At 38.9% G+C, this 22,801-nt stretch overlaps 1 protein-coding gene across 2 annotated transcripts in view; it reads right to left on the bottom strand.

Annotated features, from left to right (window-relative positions):
* Positions 1-4,320: 4,320 nt before the first annotated feature.
* The window catches only part of BMPR1A (bone morphogenetic protein receptor type 1A), a 140,141-nt gene continuing 121,660 nt past the window's right edge, over positions 4,321-22,801 (bottom strand). For both annotated transcript variants that reach the window (XM_032311940.1, XM_032311939.1), the window contains 6 exons: positions 16,553-16,697; positions 12,722-12,914; positions 10,715-11,012; positions 8,907-9,082; positions 7,546-7,676; positions 4,321-7,458 (listed from right to left, as the gene is read on the bottom strand). In XM_032311940.1, the coding sequence (XP_032167831.1) occupies positions 7,333-7,458; positions 7,546-7,676; positions 8,907-9,082; positions 10,715-11,012; positions 12,722-12,914; positions 16,553-16,697 (1,069 nt within the window). In that variant the 3' untranslated portion in view covers positions 4,321-7,332. The remainder of the gene's footprint in view (positions 7,459-7,545; positions 7,677-8,906; positions 9,083-10,714; positions 11,013-12,721; positions 12,915-16,552; positions 16,698-22,801) is intronic.

The raw sequence follows: 22,801 nt of genomic DNA, 5'->3' as shown, positions 1-22,801 counted from the left end.
ATCTGAGAACATCTTCTGTTGCCAAAAAGTAGGAAGCCCTGTACGGGCTCCCTGCTCAGTGGGGAGCCTGCTTCTCCCTCTCCCTCTGCCTGATGCTCCCCCTGCTTGTGTTCTCTCTCGCTCTTAAATAAAATCTTACAACAAAACAAAACAAACAAAAAACAGGAGAAGACAGACCTCCCCTTACAGAATGCCAATTAATAAATGTAGAGATAATAACACAAGTAGAAAATCACAACTTTGTAACCACTGATTCACATTAAAATTACCAATGACTAGAACACAATCTAAAACTATCTTCAAAACATAATAATTACAAAGGGAAAACCACCTAGAACAAGGGATTAACAATGACATCATCAATAATGGGACGCACGCCATGGCATCCCAGTGGGATGCCCTGAGAAGGGCACAGATATGTCCACAGAAACTCCAGCCTTGTACTCTAGAAAATGTAGGAGAGCTGTTTCGGATGGAAGAATAAGACATGAGAACTCAATGCAATGAGAGATCCCTGACAGACCGTGGACCCGGGAAATATGCTCTCAAGGACTTAATTAGAGCTGGCAACGGTCTGCAGAGTATGGTATTGCTGATTATTGTTGTGATATCAACATCAACTTTCCCGATTTTGAAAATCGTACATAACTGGTTTTATAAGAGAATATCCCTGAAATACCTGAAGAGGCACGAGCTATATCATCCAAGTAGTTCAGGAGAAGTTGTGTGTGTGCACTCAAACGTTCCAACACTGAGCATTGTAATTCTTGTACACACACACACACACAAACAAGGCCGTTGTGGCAAAATATAAAGCTGATGAATCTGGGTGAAGTGTAAATGGCATTCTATGTGCTCTTCACAACTTTTCTGGAATTTTGAAATTATTTCCAAGTAAAAAATAAAATGTGGTTGAAATAAACTTAGTAAATGGGCTGAAAAGCAGAAAGTAAGATGGATCACATGACAGACATGCTAAGGAATATGGAAGAAACATCCAGGGGACCCAATATTTGTCTAACAGGAGTTCTAAAAAGGTTAAAGTAAAAGAAGGGAAGGGAAGAAATAAAGAAATAGTGGAAGCTCCCAGGTCCAAGGAAAGGTTAAGAGCACCCCATCGGTACCGACACAAAGAATGTATCTACACATGGCAAATTTAAACTTCAAAACATCAAAAAGAAAAGGAAAATTTCCTTTTGTTTTTAAGATGAGAGAGTGCCCTTGCACAGGTGTGCACAAGTCTGGGGGTGGGGGCGGGAGAGAGAGAGTCTGAAGCAGACTGTGCTGAGCACTGAGCCGAACGTGGGTGGGCTCGATCTCACAACCTGTGCTGAACCCAAGAGTCGGATGCTCAACCGATTGCACCACCCAGGCACCTCAAAAATTCTGTTTCTTGAATGAAAAAAATAAGTTACATGGCAAAGGACTGAATCAGACACACGTCAGACCTCTTACTGGCAGCAGGGAGCCTGGACATATCCTTCGTTAGATTTGACCTCCAGCCAGTGCTCGCCAAGAGTGAAGACAGAATCAGTAAGTCTGGATTTCTAAGTGATTGAAATGCCTCCCAATGCAGTGTTTGCTTTTGCCACAGCCTTTCAGTTCTGTCTTTTGAATGTCTTTTCAGCCCTTGTTTGGCTTTGAGTCCTGCAGCGGAGCGACAGAGAACAGAGGGGCAGCCCCGCGTCCTCACCCTCAGCATCTGCGTTACAGACGGCTCCCCTCTCAACAACAAAGGCCCTAGTTCTTCCTTCCTCCAGAGTGAAAATATTTCCAACATGAGCATTTTATACTGACTTTTGACTTTCAAATAATGGTAATGTTTCCGGTTCCCTGTGGAAAATTTATGATGAGAAATGAGGTGGAGGGAGGAAGAAGCACTAGGACATCTAGAATCAACTTGAACTTTGTTCTGAGCATACATGAAACACTCAGAGTAAAAGTAAGGGGACAAAGGCCAAGAAGATACAGTTCAGAGGAGTAACAGGTAGGCCACACTATTCCATCTAAAAACGAGAATCACGGTCTCCCACCTCCAAGGGCAACTACGGACGAATCTTTCAGCCGTAGCCGCTGCTTCCAGTGGACATGTTTTGCATATGTACCTTGGCACTCAAGAACTAGTTCTAAGTGTCCTCCTGATTTCCAGCTTTCGGGTGACTTGCCTATTTCTGCTTTTGCCCTAAGCTTGCAGTATTTAACTCCCCTTAGCCAGGACGGTGCCGCTGCCATTAGGTGGCCTCTCCCACCATGACCGACTGGCCATCTTCAGTGTGCCATGTCCTCCTGGCCAGGCCTGTACTGCTCCAAGGGCTGTCGCGAAGGCTTTGTAGGAACATGCATCTAAGGCTAGTGCCAGAAAAGGTCCGTGCACTAGCAGCAGGGAAACAGTTCTCCAAGTGGATGATTTAATGGCTGTATTAGCATCTGCCTCAAATTACCTACAAGAATTATTCTGGAAAGACACTGTCCTCATTTCTTAATGTCTTCTCTATTAGTACTACTACTAATATTAAAGAAACCTTGGAAATCATCACTGTTCCAACTAATCAGTGACAGTAACAGATTATGCCGGGAAAGAAAACAAATATGTTGATCTAGGTTTGGGGTCAACCTTTTACGGATAGAAGGGAAGCTATAGCAAGTAATTTGACAGGCCCAGGAAATCCCAGTTCTTTACCAGGCTGCATGAGAGTGCATGCTTGTTTCAAGAAACCATCTTACGGGGACACTGAATAGGGGTTCCTGTGAAGAAGCTGTTAACTAGCTATCCCCGAATATGCATTTTTTGGGGGGAGACATCAACGAGTCCCAAATTTTTAAGACAATTTAGTTTGTCCAGCTGCCTAAGGCACCCCGAGGTTTGCTGACTGAATCTACGCAGTCGGAAACAGCTCTGATAGGTGGTGAAACTACGTGCAGGAAGGGAGAGGACACTGCGGGGAAACAGAGGGAAAGCTGCCTTTCAGACCTGAAGCTTCAGCTTCTCACAAAGCACTTGCTGCAGCTGGAACACCGTAAAGCAGGGTAAATGGACTCCATGACTGTAGGTAACAGAAACCAGTTATAGGACAAGAAACCAGGCGCTATGCTAGCAGAGAAAGGAAATTGGAAGCCATGACCTGCCCAAGTCGTGAGATGAACACTCTCTTGACATGACTAGTAGGAATGTGCCCGGAAAACCCTCTGGGCAGTAATATGGCCACACTTACCAAGAACCTTAGACTGTTTTTCATCTTAAATAGTCCTTTACAAGTTCATATCCACTAGTCCCACTTTTAGGAATGTAATTTAAGAAAATAAATTTGTTTTAAAAGATGTATGTACAAGGATGTTTAATACATTCATTATATAGATTTTAAAACAATGGAAATAACCCAATTATTCAACAGGGAATTTTTAAAAAAATTATTCCATCTACTTGGTAGAATATTATATAGTTAATTTTTGAAAGTTACATTTTTTTTTAAGATTTTATTTATTTATTTGTGAGAGAAAGAGAGAGCATGAAAGGAGAGAGGTCAGCAGGAGAAGCAGACTCCCCGCCGGGCAGGGAGTCCAATGCAAGACTCGATCCCGGGACCCCAGGTTCATGACCTAAGCCGAAGGCAGTCGCTCAACCAACTGAGCCACCCAGGCGCCCCTAAAGTTACATTTTTTTTTTTTTTAAGATTTTATTTATTTGACAGAGCGAGACCACAAGTAGGCAGAGAGGCAGGCAGAGAGAGAGGAGGAAGCAGGCTCCCTGCTGAGCAGAGAGCCCGATGCGGGGCTTGATCCCAGGACCCTGAGATCATGACCTAAGCTGAAGGCAGAGGCTTTAACCCACTGAGCCACCCAGGCGCCCCTAAAGTTACATTTTGCAATGGATATTAAAGACATACTATGATCTAAAATTTTGTAAAAAAAAAAAAAAAGCCCCAGAAAAAAAACTGGAAACATTCAAATGTAAATAGGGGTATATGTGGCAATAGAATTGTGAAGGTTTTTAGTCACTTCTTTAATCTTTCCTGCGTTTTCCAAAATTTCTGCAATGAGTATGTATTTTTAGAATTAATTTTTTTTAAAAGGGAAATAACTCTTCACTCTAATAGGTTTTTTTTTTTTTCACTCTAATAGGTTTTTAACTGCTCTATCTGCACAAAGGAAAGAGTATGCCGTCACTTACCTGCCATGTGTTCCACACTTGATTTCTGATAGCTGAAATGCACATCTCAGGGATGAATGTATGTATACGAGCTTATCTGTTATAAAATCTCCCCAGACATGTGACTTCTGATACACAATACAGTCCGAGTATCACAAAACACATCACTAAAGTATACTAAAATAAGGTTATTTACTTAAAAATGATACATTGGATGTAATCTATATATAGAACAAAGCAATTAATGGTAAACTTAATAAGGCACCTTTTAAACCAGATGCTGTACAAAATACATTTAGTGTGTTACATATCAAAGATGAATCTGTATTTTTGGTGTTTTACAATTGCATAATAAAACTGTTTTTAACCCTTCTTTCAATGTCTATGTACAACTTCCCTAATTAAGCTATAATGATATTTTCATTTTATACAATATATACTACATTTTAGTTTTTAAATGGGCAAGGACAATGGTCACTAAAAGGGCTTAAATAATTCCACTGGAAGCATAGTACAGAGCACGAGCTAAAATTACAATATTTAATCCTTTGCAAAGCAGTATTCACATACTTTCCTTATGGGACGATCATTACATGTGGCTTTGTATGCTGCTGCCCGAGATTTAATTCGGTCTTCCTGAACATGTCGGTTCTTTGCAGTTTTCACAGTGACTCTCATAATAGCACTGAGGCAAGATGATGAATGAACTACCACCCTATTTTAACACCTGACCCACGCAAATAAATAGTACCCCTTTAAACAGTGTAAGAGCTGCAACAATCTTTTTTTTTTTTTATAAAAAATCTATTAGTATTTCTGTTGAGATTATTTCGTTCTGCAGTAGAAAGACAACATGTATGAGAAGAAACACAAGTGATTTAATTTATAAAATCTTGCCTGGAATAAGTTATTATCAAATTTGATCTTGAGCCAGTTTAAGAGATACAGGATTCTTTTTAAAAGTTGTATTACATTTTTGCTCTGAACTCAAGAAGAGCATATGTAATTGCTTCCACATACTACTTCAACATTTCTAAGAACAGAGTTTGCCTTTCTTTACATATGTTCTTTGCTATTAAGTTGACAAATAATGTTCAGGACTTATAATTTGGCCAATAAAAAATAAAGCAAGATAAACCTTAGATTAAGATCAGAGCTCAGAAGTGTTCTTAAATCACAAAGCAACATGGATTAGACTCTCTCTCAATATAAGGGAGGAAATTCTGAAAGAACACGTTATTGGGTACTATCAATATCTACATTTACTTATTTTCCTCAACACATCAAACTTTAATTATGTTAGATGAAAATTACTAAACTTAGTCAAAGACCATGAAAGCAGATTTCAAAACTGTGAAGTCTGATTTGTAAATACCGTTAAGAGTTTCATCCTTAAATGCCAGTCAGGCTTTTGGTAATGGATGGTACACACTCTGATTCCTCCCCTTTAAAGATTTTTAACTATGTTGTGATATAATCACATTTATTTTATGTTACATTCAAAGAAAACTGCTTCACTTTATGTACCTATGAGTTCTTCGCTCAGGATAAGACAATATTTAGAAGGCATTGGAGAAGTGTAAGTTTAAGTAAATCAGAATTATTCCTTGGGATAACGTGGCATCCATAAAATATGTAGCATTTTATTGAATAACAGCTATATGGTATAAATACAGGTAATGAATAGATACTGAACTTTTTTGCCTGACTCTTCATTGTCTTCACAAGTTATGGAACAGAAATCATAAAACCAAAAATTTCAAATGATTTAAATGCCCCAAACAGCTGTTGATAAGTTTATATCAGCTCTGATATAGAAATTTCTAACTGGAGGATCCTTTCATAAAGAAAAATTGAGATGATGACATCTAATGAAAGTATATGCCTGAGCCCAGATTTGATATACTCCTCTGAATGCATTAATTCTGACAATTTGTAAGTACTTATACTTTATAACATTTTTTTCTGATGATCTTTTCATTTTCTTCCCTTAAGAATGGGATATGAGGTACACATGAGAGCCGGTTTCTACAGTATCAATGTGTGTACATATATAAAATATGGGTTGTAAAGAAGGTGTTTTGCAAATAAAGCATATTACACACAAAATATAAATAACTTCCCTTTTAAAAGTTACTGAGAATAAAGAATATAGAACACGATTATAGGCACTTACATTGCTATCAAATGCAGTAATTAGTAATTCACTTCAATAAGAAGTGTTTTCTTTAGAAGGTTCATGGCATCGGAAGTTCCAACTTTGGATAAGATGCTTTTCATGACAAAAGAAAGAATTACCAAAAAGAAAAAGAAAGAGAAGGAAGGGAGGAAGGGAGGTGGGGGGAGAGGAGAGGGGAGAAGAGCGGAAGGAAAGAAGGAAGAAAAAGATGGCGATGAAAGGAAAGCAGTCCAAATTTACAGACACTTTGAACTTCTTTTGGCCTTTATGTTAAAATATCAAGTTGGCAGAGAAGCTAGCTCACTTGCAAGGTAAATAAATGGCTTTTATGTGATTGGAGAATCTTGGTCAGATAATGCATTTTTTAAAGCACAAAACCAACAGCCACCAACATCTTCCTGTGCATTCACAAATTATTTTCTTCTAATTCAAACGGCAGCAGAGGAATCCTGGTGTGTGCATGTGTGCTCATACACACACCAACAATATCAAAGCATGACAAACTATCATAAACTAAGTAGTACCCCGAACAGATCATAATCCATAGGCTGTTTACAAAGGCAGAACACAAACAGATTAATTTTCCTCAGGTAGAAGGCAAAAATGTGTATTTCTCCATCTCTGCTGAATTCATTTATCTTCTTAAGGCTTTCACAGAAAGCACCATTTTATGAACAGGAAATTCAGTACCCAGAGTTTAACTGGAGACATTAATAATCAGGATCGAAGCCTTGATGCAGTTCATAAAAACCCAATAAAAAAAAAAGGCATCAAAAACCACAATTTTAAAATAAAGCTGTCCATATATAAAGAACGAAGTGTTTAGAAGTTCCCAGCTTGTTATTCTACAGAGTACTGAAAGGTTTAATATTAGCAGCCTGTGAAGGTGTAGTGAGGGAAGAGTCTGAGAACCAAGTTAGCATCCTTATTCTACTCTAATTCCACCCGTTCCTCGGGTGAAAACAGTTCTTGCAATCTAGAATTTCTCCTCATGATTGTTTCGCTGTCAAATCTTTACATCTTGGGATTCAACCATCTTGGCAAGGGTCTTCTTGATTCTCAGAGCTGTAAGTCTGGAGGCTGGATTGTGGGCCCAGCATTCTGACATGAGCTTCAGAACTGCTCGTAGACACTGAAAAGCAAAGAGAATGCAGTGAGCACATAAAGATCTTTGACAACACTTACCAATCACTTCCTCAGGGGATGGAGCTCCACTTACTTCATCACTGTTCCACCGATTGGACACAATTGGCCGCAAACGTTTGACACACACAACCTCACGCATATCTTCGTATGATGGATCATTGGGCACCATATTGTAATATGGCAACTGGTACTCTTCTACTATCCCTGCAGGGAGTGAGAAAGCACAGTGGGCACAAAAATGGCTGGACAAAATGTATCAAGCTACTCAGCACCTCTTACTGAACTATGAGAGTTAAAATGGATTCCTAAATAAAGAAGAGAACTATAGAGCAAATGATTCACTTTTAATAGTAAATGTGTTTCCTTCTCTTTTTTCTGTGCCTATTTCCTCTACCTCCATCACGGTCCCCATCATACCTGTGGACCTACCTATATCCCTTAGGGAAACTAAGGTGAAGTGCTCGTTTACCATCAATTTTTTATTTATTTATTTTGCATACGCGCATACACAAGAGAGCAAGCAAGCTAGGGAGGGGCAGAGGGAGAGGGAGAATCTTAAGCTCCATGCTCAGCATGGAGCCAGATGTGGGGTCTAATCTCCCAACCAGCTCATGACCTGAGCTGAAACCAAGAGTCAGTCACTTACCTGACTGAGCCACCCAGGTGCCCCTTCAATTTTTAATTTGATTACTTATATACATAATTGTTCTTACTAATGAATGTGGTTTTTGTTTTTTATTTTGCCTTATTTCGTTCTGCAGTAGAAAGACAACATGATATGCAGAAAAGAGGTAACACAGCAGGCTGGAGAGTGCTATTCTTTGAAAAGGCCTGCTTGCAGGGTTGGCACTGGGCCGGTATCTGGGAACTTGCTGGGCAAACACTTACCTACACACTCCTATAAAACTTTCCCTAAATGATAAGGGTCACTCACTGTTGTGCCTAGACTATCTGTACAAACAATATGGTTTATGCTGAACACCTGCTCTCCTTCTAGGGGTCTGGAATTCTGGTACATGCTAGGTGGAGGGTGCCCACGTGACCAGCCTCCAAAAATATCTTTGGTTACTAGGTCTCTAATGAACTTTCCTGGATGATAATATTTCACATGTCATAACTCACTCCTGGAGGACTGAAGCACATCCTGTTGTGACTCCACTGGGAGAGGACTTCTGGAAGCTTGTACCTGATTTCCTCTGAACTTTGCTCCATGCACTATTTCCCTTGGGTGATTGTATCTGTATCCTCGCACTGTAATAAATCTTAGCTGTGAGGACAATGATATGCTGAGACCTGTATGTCCTTATAGTGAAATCACAGAACCTGGGAGTGGCCTTGGGGATCCCTGACATATGTGACATCTAAGTCGTATAAATGGAGCTGTGAATAATGAGGATACAACCATAACTGGAAAACCACTACCTGAAGTCTTACCTCCTGTGATACAACGACGAGCCATTTCCCAAATAATCAGGCCAAAGCTATAGATGTCGGCCATTATGTAGGGCTGGAAATGGTTTTTATTCAAGCTCTCATCTAGCACTTCCGGAGCCATGTAGCGTTTGGTACCCACCCTGGTATTCAAGGGTACGTCAACTTCATTTGTGTCGCTGAAAGAGAAGACAGTGTTCAGGTTGAGGGCCAGGAACAGAACAGTTTATCTTGTATTTTTGTCTCATTTTGTAAGTCAGATTCTTCCTTCCATGTGTACACACACACACAAACATACACACACACACAACACATAAATATATAAAAAAATTAAATTAAAAAGAAATCTACCTACCTACCTACTTACCAATTTTATATCTCAACATTCCCTTAACCGAATTCTCTGGGACCAGATAAGATCTTAAAATTTAGCATTTCCCAGATTTTAGAAAAGTAATATACTCTTTAATATATGTTACAGATTACACAACACCCCAGAGCAGGGTCCGGGACAGCACCTAATCAGAATCATTACTGACTGCAGTGAAAAGCTAAGGATGAATATTCATATTATCCTGGATAAAGACAGTAAACACCTCACATCAGTTCAAGTTCTGTCACCAGACATGTTTAGTGCCTCTTAAGAAAAAAAGACGGTACTGAAAAGAAGAAAGCACATTAGATAATTATGTCCCAGAACAAGCAAATGTAAAACTAAATTGAGAGGAATCACTGCCTTTACTCTTCTCATATGATAAACTCTGCCTTTGTGACACAGGATTACATTTTCTTTTTGGGTCCAACCAACTTAGTTCTGTTGCCAGTAATGTTTACATAATCATGTTGACAATCAGTAATAAATGGCGTTTACTAGTTTTTCAATTTTTGGACTAAATTTTAGAGTTGGAAGACATAAATGCTTTGTTACTTAGGCCCCCAATTCTGGCACGTTCTGGAAACTACTTTGAAGCCAAGATTAATGTAATGTATTTTAGATTTTCTTAAACAATACCTGATGAGTATTTGAGCCAATGAGGACCACAACAATAAAAAACAACAGGACCAGAACAGTGTAACAGCTAGGGAAGTACTTTTATTTTATAACCTGAAATGAATTCTGAAATTCATTTCATGGCTGCTGTATCCTTGAGTTTTAAAAGTATTATAAAAGCTTCAATGGTTTCCTAAAAATTTGATAATTCTATATAAAAAATATCAACAATTTCAAGTGGTGATGGAGAAACGCATACTTCTAACTCTGTTTATGGGAGTGTAAACTCACGAACGCTTCCTTAAGGGAGAGCTTGCAATTATACTGGACTTTAACAGGCACATACTCTGTGTAGCCCCTCTCTAGGAATCCACCACAAACAAATACTTACACAAGCAGTCAAGGATATTACATATAGGTAAAATACAACGTGTATTAAGGCATTTTTCAAATAATAGAGACAACTTTAATGCCCATCAGTTGGGTCACAGAAGATCCACATAATGGAAAATTGCATCAACACTGTTTCAAAGAATGAAGCAAATCTACATAAATTACAATAGAATGATGTCTAAGACAATAAAAAGCAGGAAATCAAGAATTATGTAGAGTAGGATGCAGTTTTTGTAAAAAACAAAACAAAACACAAAAACCCTAAAAAACAGAAAAACAAATACCAAGACAAAAAATCCCAACTATTTATTTTTATAACCAGATAAGTCCAAAACCATGTTTGGAATTCGACTATCCTGAATCCAAATAGGCAAATATCTTTTGGAGAGTCCAACAATTTCAAAACAGTAGGCAAAGAACCGCTTACCTGTTGAATTTGACAGCAAGGCCCAGGTCAGCGATACAGCAACTTCCATTTCTCTTAATGAGGATGTTTTTGCTTTTTAGGTCTCGATGAGCTATTGCAGGCTTTCCTTGGGTGCCATAAATTTCTGTGTGGAGATGGCACAGACCACAGGCAGCCGAATAAGCCAGCTTGAGCAGGGCTCTGGTGTCTAGTGTAGCACATTTCAGGAAATCATAGAGGGATCCATTTTCATGGTAATCAGTAATCAAATAGAGCTGAGTCCAGGAACCTGTACCTTTAATGTCTGCTGCTATGAAACCTGTTCAATTAATGGGTTTAAAGGGTTAGTTACCAGAGATGGGCAAGAAGAATATTGAATGCTAATTCAGGATACTGAAAATAACTTTGGTATCTTGTATAGACAATAAAAATTTAATTTGCCTAACAATATCTCTTGAATGTGTACCATTCTTTCCTGCCATTTACACAGACAACTCTACATTTCTGCAGTATATTTGAAATAATCTTAATGATAATCATGAAAATGACAATCATATGTCTAAGAAAAAAATCATGTATCAGAAAATAGCCTGGGGAAATGCTGTCCATCTCCATGATTCTCTAAGCACAATGGAAGGTGGGAAAACTTTCAATTTCAAACTGAAAAGTGAACACATTAAAGTAAGAGAGTTAAAATGTTCAACCACAAGTTTGTTCCTAAGCCAGGCGCCATTTGCCCATCAAGCCTCAGCACATCTGCATTTCTATCTGGCTCACTGATAAGCAGGGCCATGATACTGGCCTCCGTTCTTTCTTTTCTTGTCCCTTTTCCCTTCAGAAGAAGGTCAGTAATTGCTGGGTTGAATAATGCGTTCCTCCCATACCATGCCAATTCATGTTCACTTGGTACCCGTATATGTGACCTTCTTTGGAGTAGGGTCTTTGTAGATAGAACCAAGTTCAGAGGAGGTCAATACTAGATTAGGGTGGGTCCTGATTCAATGACCTATATCCTTACAAAAGGGAATGTGGACATAAAGGGGTAAGGGCCATGGGACAACAGAGAGTAAGAGTGTTATCTCCAAGCCAAGAAGTGCCCAAAGTTGCTGGCAGTCACCAGAAGCTGGGGGGAGGAGGTAAGGAAGGGGCCTCTCCTAGAGCCTTCGGAGAGCATGGCCCTGCTGACACCCTCCTTTTAAACTACTGGCTTCCGGGGGCGCCTGGGTGGCTCAGTGGGTTAAGCCGCTGCCTTCGGCTCGGGTCATGATCTCAGGGTCCTGGGATCGAGCCCCGCATCGGGCTCTCTGCTCAGCAGGGAGCCTGCTTCCTCCTCTCTCTCTCTGCCTGCCGCTCTGCCTACTTGTGATCTCTGTCTGTCGGATAAATAAATAAAATATTAAAAAAAAAAAACAAAAAAACAAACTACTGGCTTCCATAACTCCGGGAAAATAAATTTCTGTTGTTTTAAGCCACCCAGTTTGTTGTAATTTGTTGTGACAGTCCTTAGGAAACTAACAGTTAAGTGTCTGGAATACTTGTGGCAATGTGCTATGCACTCTCTAAATTAAAGGGTAGGGAAACAGCAGCTGAAAAGTCAGGGAAGCTAGAGGAGTTTCTGTACTCTATCGATCAGATCATACCTAATTATTTTTCTGTTTTATAAAGAAAGTGGGGAGGGGCATTCAGTTTATAAAAGGCAAAATGCATGTATAGTTAAAGTTACATTAGAAAATTGCTTAAATTACCTTTAAAAAACTTGGGCTGTGTTACTCTAGGAGTAAGTCCAATAAAGTAGTACTACTTCCAATTTGAAACTCCCTATTGTTTTCCTAGCTGGAGAGTAAACCAAACCGTTGGTGGACATGCAGGATTGTTTTGTATTTAAACTGTGTATTCTCCTGGGTTTCCTTGAGCCAGATGCACATAATGGAATTCATGTATGTTTTCATAGCCTGTGTGGCAGGCTTCCACTGCACCCCACTAACCCTGTTGGAATATGGGATCGGCCAAAACCAAACATGTACCCACCAAGTATGTTTTCATGGCGCATCAGCACAGTCTGATAGATTTCCGTTTCTCGAAACCAGCTAGCTTCTTCGGTGGTAAAAAACACTTTGACTGCCACCTTTTCACCACGCCATTTGCCCATCCACACTTCTCCGTACCGGCCTTTACCAACTTGCCGAACCATCTGAATCTGTTTGGCAATAGTTCGCTGAACCTTCAAAGAGAAAAGCAAAATGTTTGTGCCGTTCTTGATGAAAAGAACCTGCTGAGACCGATAAAGTGTGGCCCATGGCCTGTCCCATCAAAAAGGACGGGATGTACAACCAAAACACCCCAACGGTAGAATTTATAAAGGATTTAAAAGAAGACGAAACAACATAAAATATATTGTGAAATCGCACATTAACGGGTTAGTCAACGTGACAGACTGTTTGCAGAAATGGCTGACATACTTCCACTCCCAGTCTCAGTCCACACACCCTTGGGTAGTCTCCTCTGCAGACTCTGGGCGTGGACACAGGATTTGTTTTTGGCAATGGAACAACAGCAAATGTGATTCAAGTGGAGACCTGAAAAGTGTTTGTGCTCTGGGGCCTGCCCTTCCTTGCTGTTCTGGAGAACTCTGTGACCGGTGAATGAAACCCTGGGAGCCAACGGCCATGTCCGTGAACTATAACATCTAACTCTAGCTGAGCAGGGCCAGAAAAGGAACTGCCCAGCAGACCCACAGAATCATGAGAAATAATAAATGTTTGTTGCTTCAAGCCACTAAACTTAGGAGTGCTTTACTATGCAGCAAGATCTAAATGATAGTTAAAAATCTTCCACTCAAGGGTGCCTGGGTGACTCAGTGGGTGAAAGCCTCTGCCTTCGGCTTGGGTCGTGATCCCAGGGTCCTGGGATTGAGTCCTGCGTCGGGCTATCTGCTCAGCAGGGAGCCTGCTTGTGATCTCTGTCTGTCAAATAAATAAAATCTTAAAAAAAAAAAAAAAAATTTCCACTCAAGTCATTAAGACCATCCATGATCTGGCCCCTACCTGACTCTCCAGCCTCATCGTTTGCTATCATGACCCACCCTCACCCTTCTTATTCACCTTATTTCAGCTTTTACAATTCACTCGTGCATATTCCTGTCTCAGGGTCTTTTGGCATGTGCAGTTTCCGTTACTTAAGAGGGCTGTTTCTCTGTGGAACACCTTCATAGCCATGTATACCTTTCAGCTGCTGCACTTATCACAATTATAATTTTATTATTATTTATATATGGATTTGTTTGAATTCTATTCCTTCCTACTCACAGAATACAGGGATTTGTTTAGGGGAACACCGAAATGTAGTAAGCGCTTTCATTAATTTTTGTTGACTCAGAGACACACATTAATTGCTACTTTTCATTTTCAGAACCACTAGCGGCCATTCTAAATTAAAAAGAACCCCAAGGTCCAGGTTGGAAATGCAGTTAAAATGAACTAGCTTTTGTGCATACCTAAACTGACTGACTTTATGTATCACTTATTTCAGAATCCTTTTGTAACTTTTAAGGAAAGGATTATTGAGGTATAAGTTACATATAACAAAATCCACTCTTTTTGACAATTGCGTTTAGGTAAGTGTACACAGTCATGTAACCACCAACACCACAATTAAGATACAGAAGGTTTCCATCACCCAATAAATTTCCCTCTTGCCTCTTTAAGTCAATCCCCTCCCCATCCACCCCCAGGCCGTGGCATCACTGATCTGTTTTCTTTCCCTACAATTTTTTATCTTTTCTAGAATATCACATAAATGAAAACATTCAATATGTAGTCTTTTGCGCCTAGCTTTTTTCGCTTAGCATAAAACACTTCAAAATTCATCTGTACTGTTGTTGCCTGTATCAGTAGTTTTTTATTGATGAGGAATGTTCCACTGTATGAATGCAGATCTCCTCTGTAAATACTTCGCAGAAGAACTGCTTCATGGTAATAGAAATGCTATTTTATTTATTTTCTCATACATATATATATACACACACACACACACACACATATTATATGTGCTTCACCTTCCAGTCAACTGTCAATCAGCTTCCCAAAGTGCCTGAAATGTTTTCATTTCAATCAGCAATATATGAGACTTCTAGCTGATCTATATTCTTTTCCGCACATAATATTCTCAGTCTTAGTCACACTAGTGGATGTGCAGTGTCTTGCTTTGATGTTAATTTGCTTTTTCCTGCCTTTTCATGTGCTTATCTGCCATTCCTTTCTCTTATTTTGGGAAGTATCTGTTCAAATCTTCTGTCCATTTTTAAAAATTGGGTTGTCTTATTACTGAATTGTAGACGAACACAAACTCTTTCAGATCTGTGTTGCCAGTTTGTGACTTATTTTTTCCTTTAAGTTAAGTGTCTTTTGAATAGGAAAAATTTCAAATTTTGAGAAAGCCTAATTTATCATCTTAAAAAATGATTCATGTCTTTTTTGTCCTAAGAAACCTTTGGTTAACCCAAGGTCACAATGATTTTCTAAAACATTTTCTTTTAAAGGTTTTTACACTTTAACTTTACATTTTACATTTAAGTTTATGGCCCATTTCAAGGTAATTTCATATCTGGAGATACAGGTCGTGATACACTTTTTGGGAAATGGATGCTCAATCTTCCCTGCATAATATGTGGAACAGACTGTTTTCTCCCCACTGAATTACTCTGTCACCCCAATCAAGTGGTATTTGTGTCCACTTCTACACTTCATTCTCTCAAGTGACATTTGTGTCCATGTCTATGGACATTCTCTTCCACTGACACATGCATTTATCCTTATCCTCAAGGACCACACTAAACTGATTACTGTAGCTTTACAGTAGGTCCAGAAATCAGGTAGTGAATCCTCTTTCTTCTTTTGTTTTGGCTCTTCCAGGTCCTTTGCATTTCCACATAAATGTTAGATCAGTTTATCAATTTCTACAAATGTTTGCTCTGGATTGAATGAAAACTGTAGGTCAACTTACAACAACTGAAATTTTAACACTGAGTCTACTGACTCACAAACAGGATATACATCTCCCCTTATTTAGGGCTCTGTTCATTTCTTTTGGCAACGTTTTCTGATTTTCAGTGCAGAGGTCTTACATAAATTTTGTTAAGCTTATTCTAAAATATTTTATTTTTTTGAAGCTATTTTAAAATGATACTGCTTTTAATATTTTAATTCCTAACTGCTCATTGCCAGTATAACTAAATTCAATGATTTCTGTAGAGTGACTTTATGGTCTGTCACCCTGATAAACTCACTTAGTGGTTGTTGTAGCTTTATGGTAACATCCTTGAAATTTTTCTTTGTATATAATCATGTTGTCTCCTCATGAAGACAGTTTTACTTTTCTAATTCAATCAAAGAATTATTTAATTCAATAAATTTAAAAATTAGAGAACAGTCTATTTACTTTAAACAAATACAATTAAACAATTAAAAATATGTCTGATATCTAGCATTTATTAATTGGAAAGTGTTATACTTCTCTCAACCAATGAGTTTAATCTTAGGTGCAAGGAATTTATACCTGACCCCTCTTCACGTTGGCTGTTCAAAGCAAAACTCGCAAGCTAATGCTAGCACTTATACACCACTGCATGATCACATTTTCTCTCCTAACTGCTTGTGGCTCTATCTTCCGGCCTATTCTATTTTTCTTGTTTCATAGTTCTTATTTTTAACTGATTCTTTTTGCATGACTACAGCCATCTTTTTAAATAAGGAGGAAGGAAAAAATGTGTTAAGTAACGTTCCCTAATCTGTAACAATGACACATATAAGGACACATTCTGTACCAATAAACCATTCATGTTCATATGACATTTTATCTTACCAATAAAGGTAGCCCAGATCCACTACCAGAACTCTGTGACTGGTCAATAAGGTCTTTTAATGATTCTCCAACTGGAATAAATGCTTCATCTTGTTCCAAATCACGATTATAACGACGTCTGCTTGAGATGCTCTTGCAATAATGTCTTTTAAAAAAGCAGAAAATAACCTACATTAAAATTCCAAAATTACAAAATTCTAGGGTGAGAAAAATCTTGAGGTTGTCAATACCATTATCCTTTCTTCAGACAGGATCACATCCAAGTTAGTCTTACAGGATAATATCTCTTCTGTTAAAGTCAAGTCCAAGAATGGAGTTTATGAGGTAGAGTTCTATGTACACGCTAAAATGGAAAGATGTCTACAGTACACTGGCTAGTGAAAAAAACATTAAAAAACAGCATGCAGAGTGTGATCCTAGCTATATAATTTTTAAAAATTATATATATCTACATATGTCTAAAAAGATCAGAAGAGATACAGAACAAGTTCTAAATAACAGTTATTTCCAGGGATCCTGGACTACTCACCTTCTCCTTTACATGAGCATTTTGATTTGTATTTGTCAGTATTTTGAATTTTGTTGTGTCAAAATGAACAATGAATATAGTTCCATTTTAAAGAAGGGAAAAGGAATTTATGCAAAGAAATTAAGTAAGTTCTCTGAACTCATTCTGACAGTTTTGAAGATTCTCTTCTTACAATTTCAGATTATGAAATATTTCAAACATACAGGAAAGTAAGAGATTTAACTGCCACCCACATGTAGACCATTTAAACCGAATAAATATTAACATTATATTTATTTTAAAGAAATAAACATTAGAAATATTTGAAGCTCCTGCCACTTCCCTGATAATTACATTTCCTTCCTTTACTTTTGAGAAACAAACACCATCCTGAAAGGTTGTTACGTCCTCTTCCTATTTATCTACCACCGATGTACATATTCATAAACAACACTGTTTCTCTGGATACAAATGGACTCGAATGGCATATGCTGTATTTACTTGATATCCTTCTAAAACACACACACACACACACACACACACACACACAAACTTCCTTATATACTTAACCGTATCGATACATGTTTAAAAACAGGGGCTCATGTTTATTGATGCTGAGTGTGTCAGGCCTTGTTCTAGGACTTACTTCATCTTTACAAAACTCCTAAGAGGTGAATACTATTGCTCCTGTTTTACAGGTGAGAAAACCATGGCCCAGAGGTTCATCATCTGTCCCAAGTCAGACACCACCAGGTGATGAAGCTGGGATCCAAACCCAGACTGGGTCTGGGAGCCATGGTCTCCATCATTACTATTCTGCCAGAGAAATGATTTAAATGGTGCCTTGGGTTCTTGTTAGAAATTTACCCTGATGGCCATATTTGTTAATTCCGAAAGTTTGCTAATACAAATAGTAACACAAAAATTATTTTTGTGCCAGTCTCTTGAGCAAGAGTGTAAGAATTTCTTGAAGTTACACATACTTTTTTTTTTTTAAGATTTTATTTATTTATTTGACAGACAGAGAGAGCACAAGCAGGGAGAGTGGAAGAGGAAGAAGCAGGCTCCCTGCTAAGCAGGACTTGATCCCAGCACCCTGAGATCATGACCCAAGCCGAAGGCAGTCACTTAACCAAATGAGCCATCCAGATGCCCCTCAAAAGTAGACATACTTTCAATTTTAGTGATATCACTAAACTGCTCTCCAAAGTGGAATAATTTATAAAGTATAGTAATGATATTATGCCATAAAATATTTTATACTTTATAATACTATATTTTATATATTTTATATTGTAAGTGCATTGATATAATTATAGAAATATATAACATATATTATACTATTACAGTATATACTATATGCAGAACATATATAGAACATATAGTATATACTATACTATTACTATTATGTATATTATACACTATGCTATATATTATACTACATATAATACTATTATGTTTTTAATATATTATAAAATATATCACATTGTGCATTTCCCCATATTCTAGTGCAAACCTAGAACTGGCATATTTTTAGACTGTTCATATTTTTTCCTATAGTTCATTTTTTTTCCTGTGAACTGCTCGTCATAGTTTTTGCCTATTCTATGAAGTGCCTATTCTTGCTATTCAACAGGGATGTTTTCTCTCTTTTTCTCAATGATTCATTAGGAATTCCTTATGTAATCTGGATGCCAAATCTGATAATTATGCCACAAGAGTCTTTTCTCAGTCTGTTAGTATCCTGTCATTCCACTTACAGTGGTGATTCTTCCTCTCTTTTAAATACATGCTTTTATGCCTTAAGACCATCTTCTCAGCCCTGACATCATTAGCACGTTTTAAGGGTGTTTAAATTCTGATTCTCTCATTTAGTCCTTTAACCCATTTGGCACTTACAGTAAAGAATGGAAATTATAGAAAGCGTCAAGTCAGATTTGTTTTCTCTCTGGATAGCCGAGTAAACGTAGCCATTTTTGAACTTTATTTTTAAAATCTTACATGGGTCATTGACTCAAATGGTTTAAAGTTTAAAAGGCACAAAAGTACATGCAATGAACAATCTTCCTCCTGCCCTTCCCTGTGCCATCAGTGAGGAACTGGAAAAAACCTGGAACTGGAACTATTTCCACAATTTCTTCGTTAATATTCTGAGGAGCATTTATGTCTGTTTAGGTAAAAATACATACATTGCTGTTCGCCTCCCATTTTTGTTTTTTTTCCCAGAAATGGTAGTGTACCGTAAATACTGTCCTGCATCTTGCTTTTTCACTTTGCAACCTATCCGGGTGTTTAGTCCAAAGCAGTACATAAAGGGCCTCCTCTTCCTTTCCTGGTGGAACAGTAGTCCCTTGTACTGCAGTTAACCATTCCTTCACCAGGAACATTTACGTTGTTTCTAGTTTTACATAAGGCTAAAATGAAAAAAGTTTCTGGCATACCTGTATGCAAACTACTAGAAGTTAGACTGAATTTGGAATTTTGATGGAATGCTCTACTGACCTCCTCTTTGAAGGTTATACCAGTTACAAACCCCAACCATTATAGGACAGCCCATCCTTTCCACACTCACCTACACCTTTATAAACTTCTAGAACTTTGTTTTTTTTTTTAATAAGATTTTACTTATTTATTTGACAGAGATCACAAGTAAGCAGAGGCAGGCAGAGAGAGAGGAAGGGAAGCAGGCTCCCTGCTGAGCAGAGAGCCCGATATGGGACTTGATCCCAGAACCCTGGGATCATGACCCGAGCTAAAGGCAGAGTCTTTTACTCACTGAGCCACCCAGGTGCCCTAGAACTTTAATTTTATCCAAGATCTACTCTCATCTATTTTTTAAAAAATCTGTGTATAACGGACTCCCCCAAAATGCAACTAATAATAGCCTGCTGTTGACTGAAAGCCTTACCAATAAAACAAACACCTGATTATCACATATTTTTTATCTGGTGTGTAGTATATGCTGTATTCTTAAAAAAAGAGAGAGCGAAATATTTTAAGAAAAATGACCAAGATTTTTTTTTTCAGATTTAATTAGAACTGTAAACCCATAGAGCCAAAGTACAAGAAACTCAAAGAAACCTACACCAAGGTACATCATTATCAAATTGCCCAAAACCAGTAATAAAAAAAAATCTTAGATGCATCCAGAGGAAAAGGGTAGATTAGGTATAGAAGAAGAAAGGTAAGAATGGGTGGTGACTTTTCAGGGGAAACAATGCATAAAGCAGAGCAGCAGCATCTTTAAAGTGCTCAAGTTAAGAGGTGCATGGGTAGCTCGGTTGGTTAAGCCTCTGCCTTCAGCTCAGGTCACGATCTCAGGGTCCTGGGATTGAGCCCTGGGCTCCCTGCTCAGCGGGAAATCTGCTTCTTCTCCCTCTGCTTGTTGTCTCTCTTTCTGCCAAATAAAATCTTTTTGACTGCACAGGGGTCAGTGCCCCTAACCCCTGCACTATTCCACACACACACACACACACACACACACACACACACACACACACACACGGCTGCTTGAAGTCCCACAACTCACTGGTGCTTAATTCATTTTTTAATAGTTTAGTTTCTTCTTTTAAAAAAGATTTTATTTATTTGACAGAGAGAGAGCACAAGTAGGGGGAGCAGCAGAGTGAGAGGAAGAAGCAGGCTCCCCACTGAGCAGGGAGCCCGATGCGGGGCTTGATCCCAGCACCCTGGGATCATGACCTGAGCCAAAGGCAAATGCTTAACAACTGAGCCACCCAGGCATTCCATTTGTTTAGTGTCTTCATGCCTGATCCTATTTTCTTCTACAGTAGCTAATCTGCCATTAATCTTATCCAGTGTACATTTCATCTCAGCACATATTTCATTTCCTGAAGTTTGATTTGGGTCTTCTATGTCTCGATTTACTTTTTGAACATATAAAATACAGTTGTAATAACTATTTTAATGCCCCCATCTACTAATTCTAAAACCTAGATCAATTCTACCTTGATGTTTTTGATTTTTCATTATTGGTTGTATTGGTTGTATTTTTGCATGCCTGGTGATTGTTGAATGGATACAGACATTGTGAATTTTACCTTGTTGGGTGCTGAGTACTTTTGTATTCCTTTAAATATTCTTGAACTATGTTCTAGGATGCAGCTATTTGGAAACAGGACAAGCCTTCTGAGGTGGGACCAGTGTCATGTTTCTTCTAGGGCTAATTATTTCCAATACTGAACCAAGACCCCTATGAGTACTCTAAATAAAGTCCTGTGAATTATTAAGTTTTCAAGTCTCACAGCTGGTGGGAACAGACACTATTCCCAGAATTGTGTGAGCATCGAACAATGTTTTCTTCAGTCTTATCAAGCAAAACCCCAGCTGTGGGTAGTTTCCTCACTTGTGCGTGCTGCTCAAGATTCACTGAATATTTGATAGGAACCCTGTGCAGATATCCAGAGTTCTTTCCTTGTTAAGCACTCTCCTTTCCAGTACTCTGTCCTAAGAACCATAACTGCTATTCATACTCCAGACTCAGCTACATCTCCTGGAGTCAGAATCTCCTGGACTACACCTGGGTTTCTCCCATGTCCTATAGGTAGAAATTCTCTCTGGGCAATAAGGTAGGCAATCATAAGGCTCACTTTATTTGTCTCCTGGTTTTCGGGGATTAGTGTGTTTCACTGCCTGATTGGCAGCTATTAGTATGTGAACGGGGCTTACTGATTATAGGCTTCACTGTAAGATAACTGCCTGGGCCGTTTCATTGGGCCCACTGAGGTCAGCAGGTTTAGGTCTCTTCTCTTGGGCTGGACGGATTTCCCCAAGAAGATTCTTCCCATCTGTCATTTGAATAAGCCTGGCTGACAGCATTCTGGCATAGTTGAGGCGCCCACCAATCAGTATGTAAATGTTCACTTTATCACCATATTTTTACTGTAATACCTCACCCTCAATAATGGGGGCCACCGCTAAGAATATTATCTTTGTTCTTTCCAGGGAATATACTTTCTAGCTTTCTGTTAGGAAGGTGGTGGGGAAGTGACGCTCAGAACAGGAGTCATGAATCTCAACATCTGTTGTACTTGCCATCGAAGATGGCCCACAACAACCCTTAACTCCCAGTAAGCATGTCCTTGTTTAGTTCCCTTCCATAACACAGTAGGACTGACCTGACCTGTGTGACCAACAGAATGTGGCAGAAGTGATGATGTAACTTTTTTTTTTTTTTTAAGATTTTTAAATTTATCTGACAGAGAGAGACACAGCGGGAGAGGGAACACAAGCGGGGAGAGTGAGAGAGGGAGAAGCAGGCTTCCTGCCGAGCAGGCAGCCCGATGCAGGGCTCGATCCCAGCACCCTGGGATCATGACCTGAGTCGAAGGCAGTCACTTAGCGACTGAGCCACCCAGGCGCTCCATGATGGTGAAACTTTTGGGTTTAGATTGTATATAGATTTGCAGTTTCCACCTTGATCTCTTGGGTCACGCTAGAAGGAAAAAGCCAGGCTTCATACTGCAAGGAAACTTAAGAAGCTCTGTAGAGAGGTTCAACATCAGAGAAACTAAGGCTTCCCGCCAATTTGTGAGCCTGAGAAGGGAGCTACCTTTATTTTGGAAGGTGATCTACCAGCTCCAGGCAAAGCCTTCGGGCGAGCACAACCTCTGCTGATGTCTGGCTGGACATTATGAAAAATCCTGACACCCAGACAGTCACCCCTGTGTTTCTGACCCACAGTGAGAGATAATAATTGCTGTTTTAAGCCACTGTGTTTG

This window comes from Mustela erminea, chromosome 14, assembly GCF_009829155.1.
Source record: "Mustela erminea isolate mMusErm1 chromosome 14, mMusErm1.Pri, whole genome shotgun sequence".
NCBI classification, from domain to species: domain Eukaryota; kingdom Metazoa; phylum Chordata; class Mammalia; order Carnivora; family Mustelidae; genus Mustela; species Mustela erminea.
Note: the sequence above shows the minus strand (reverse complement) of the source record. Positions and strands in the feature narration are given on the sequence as shown.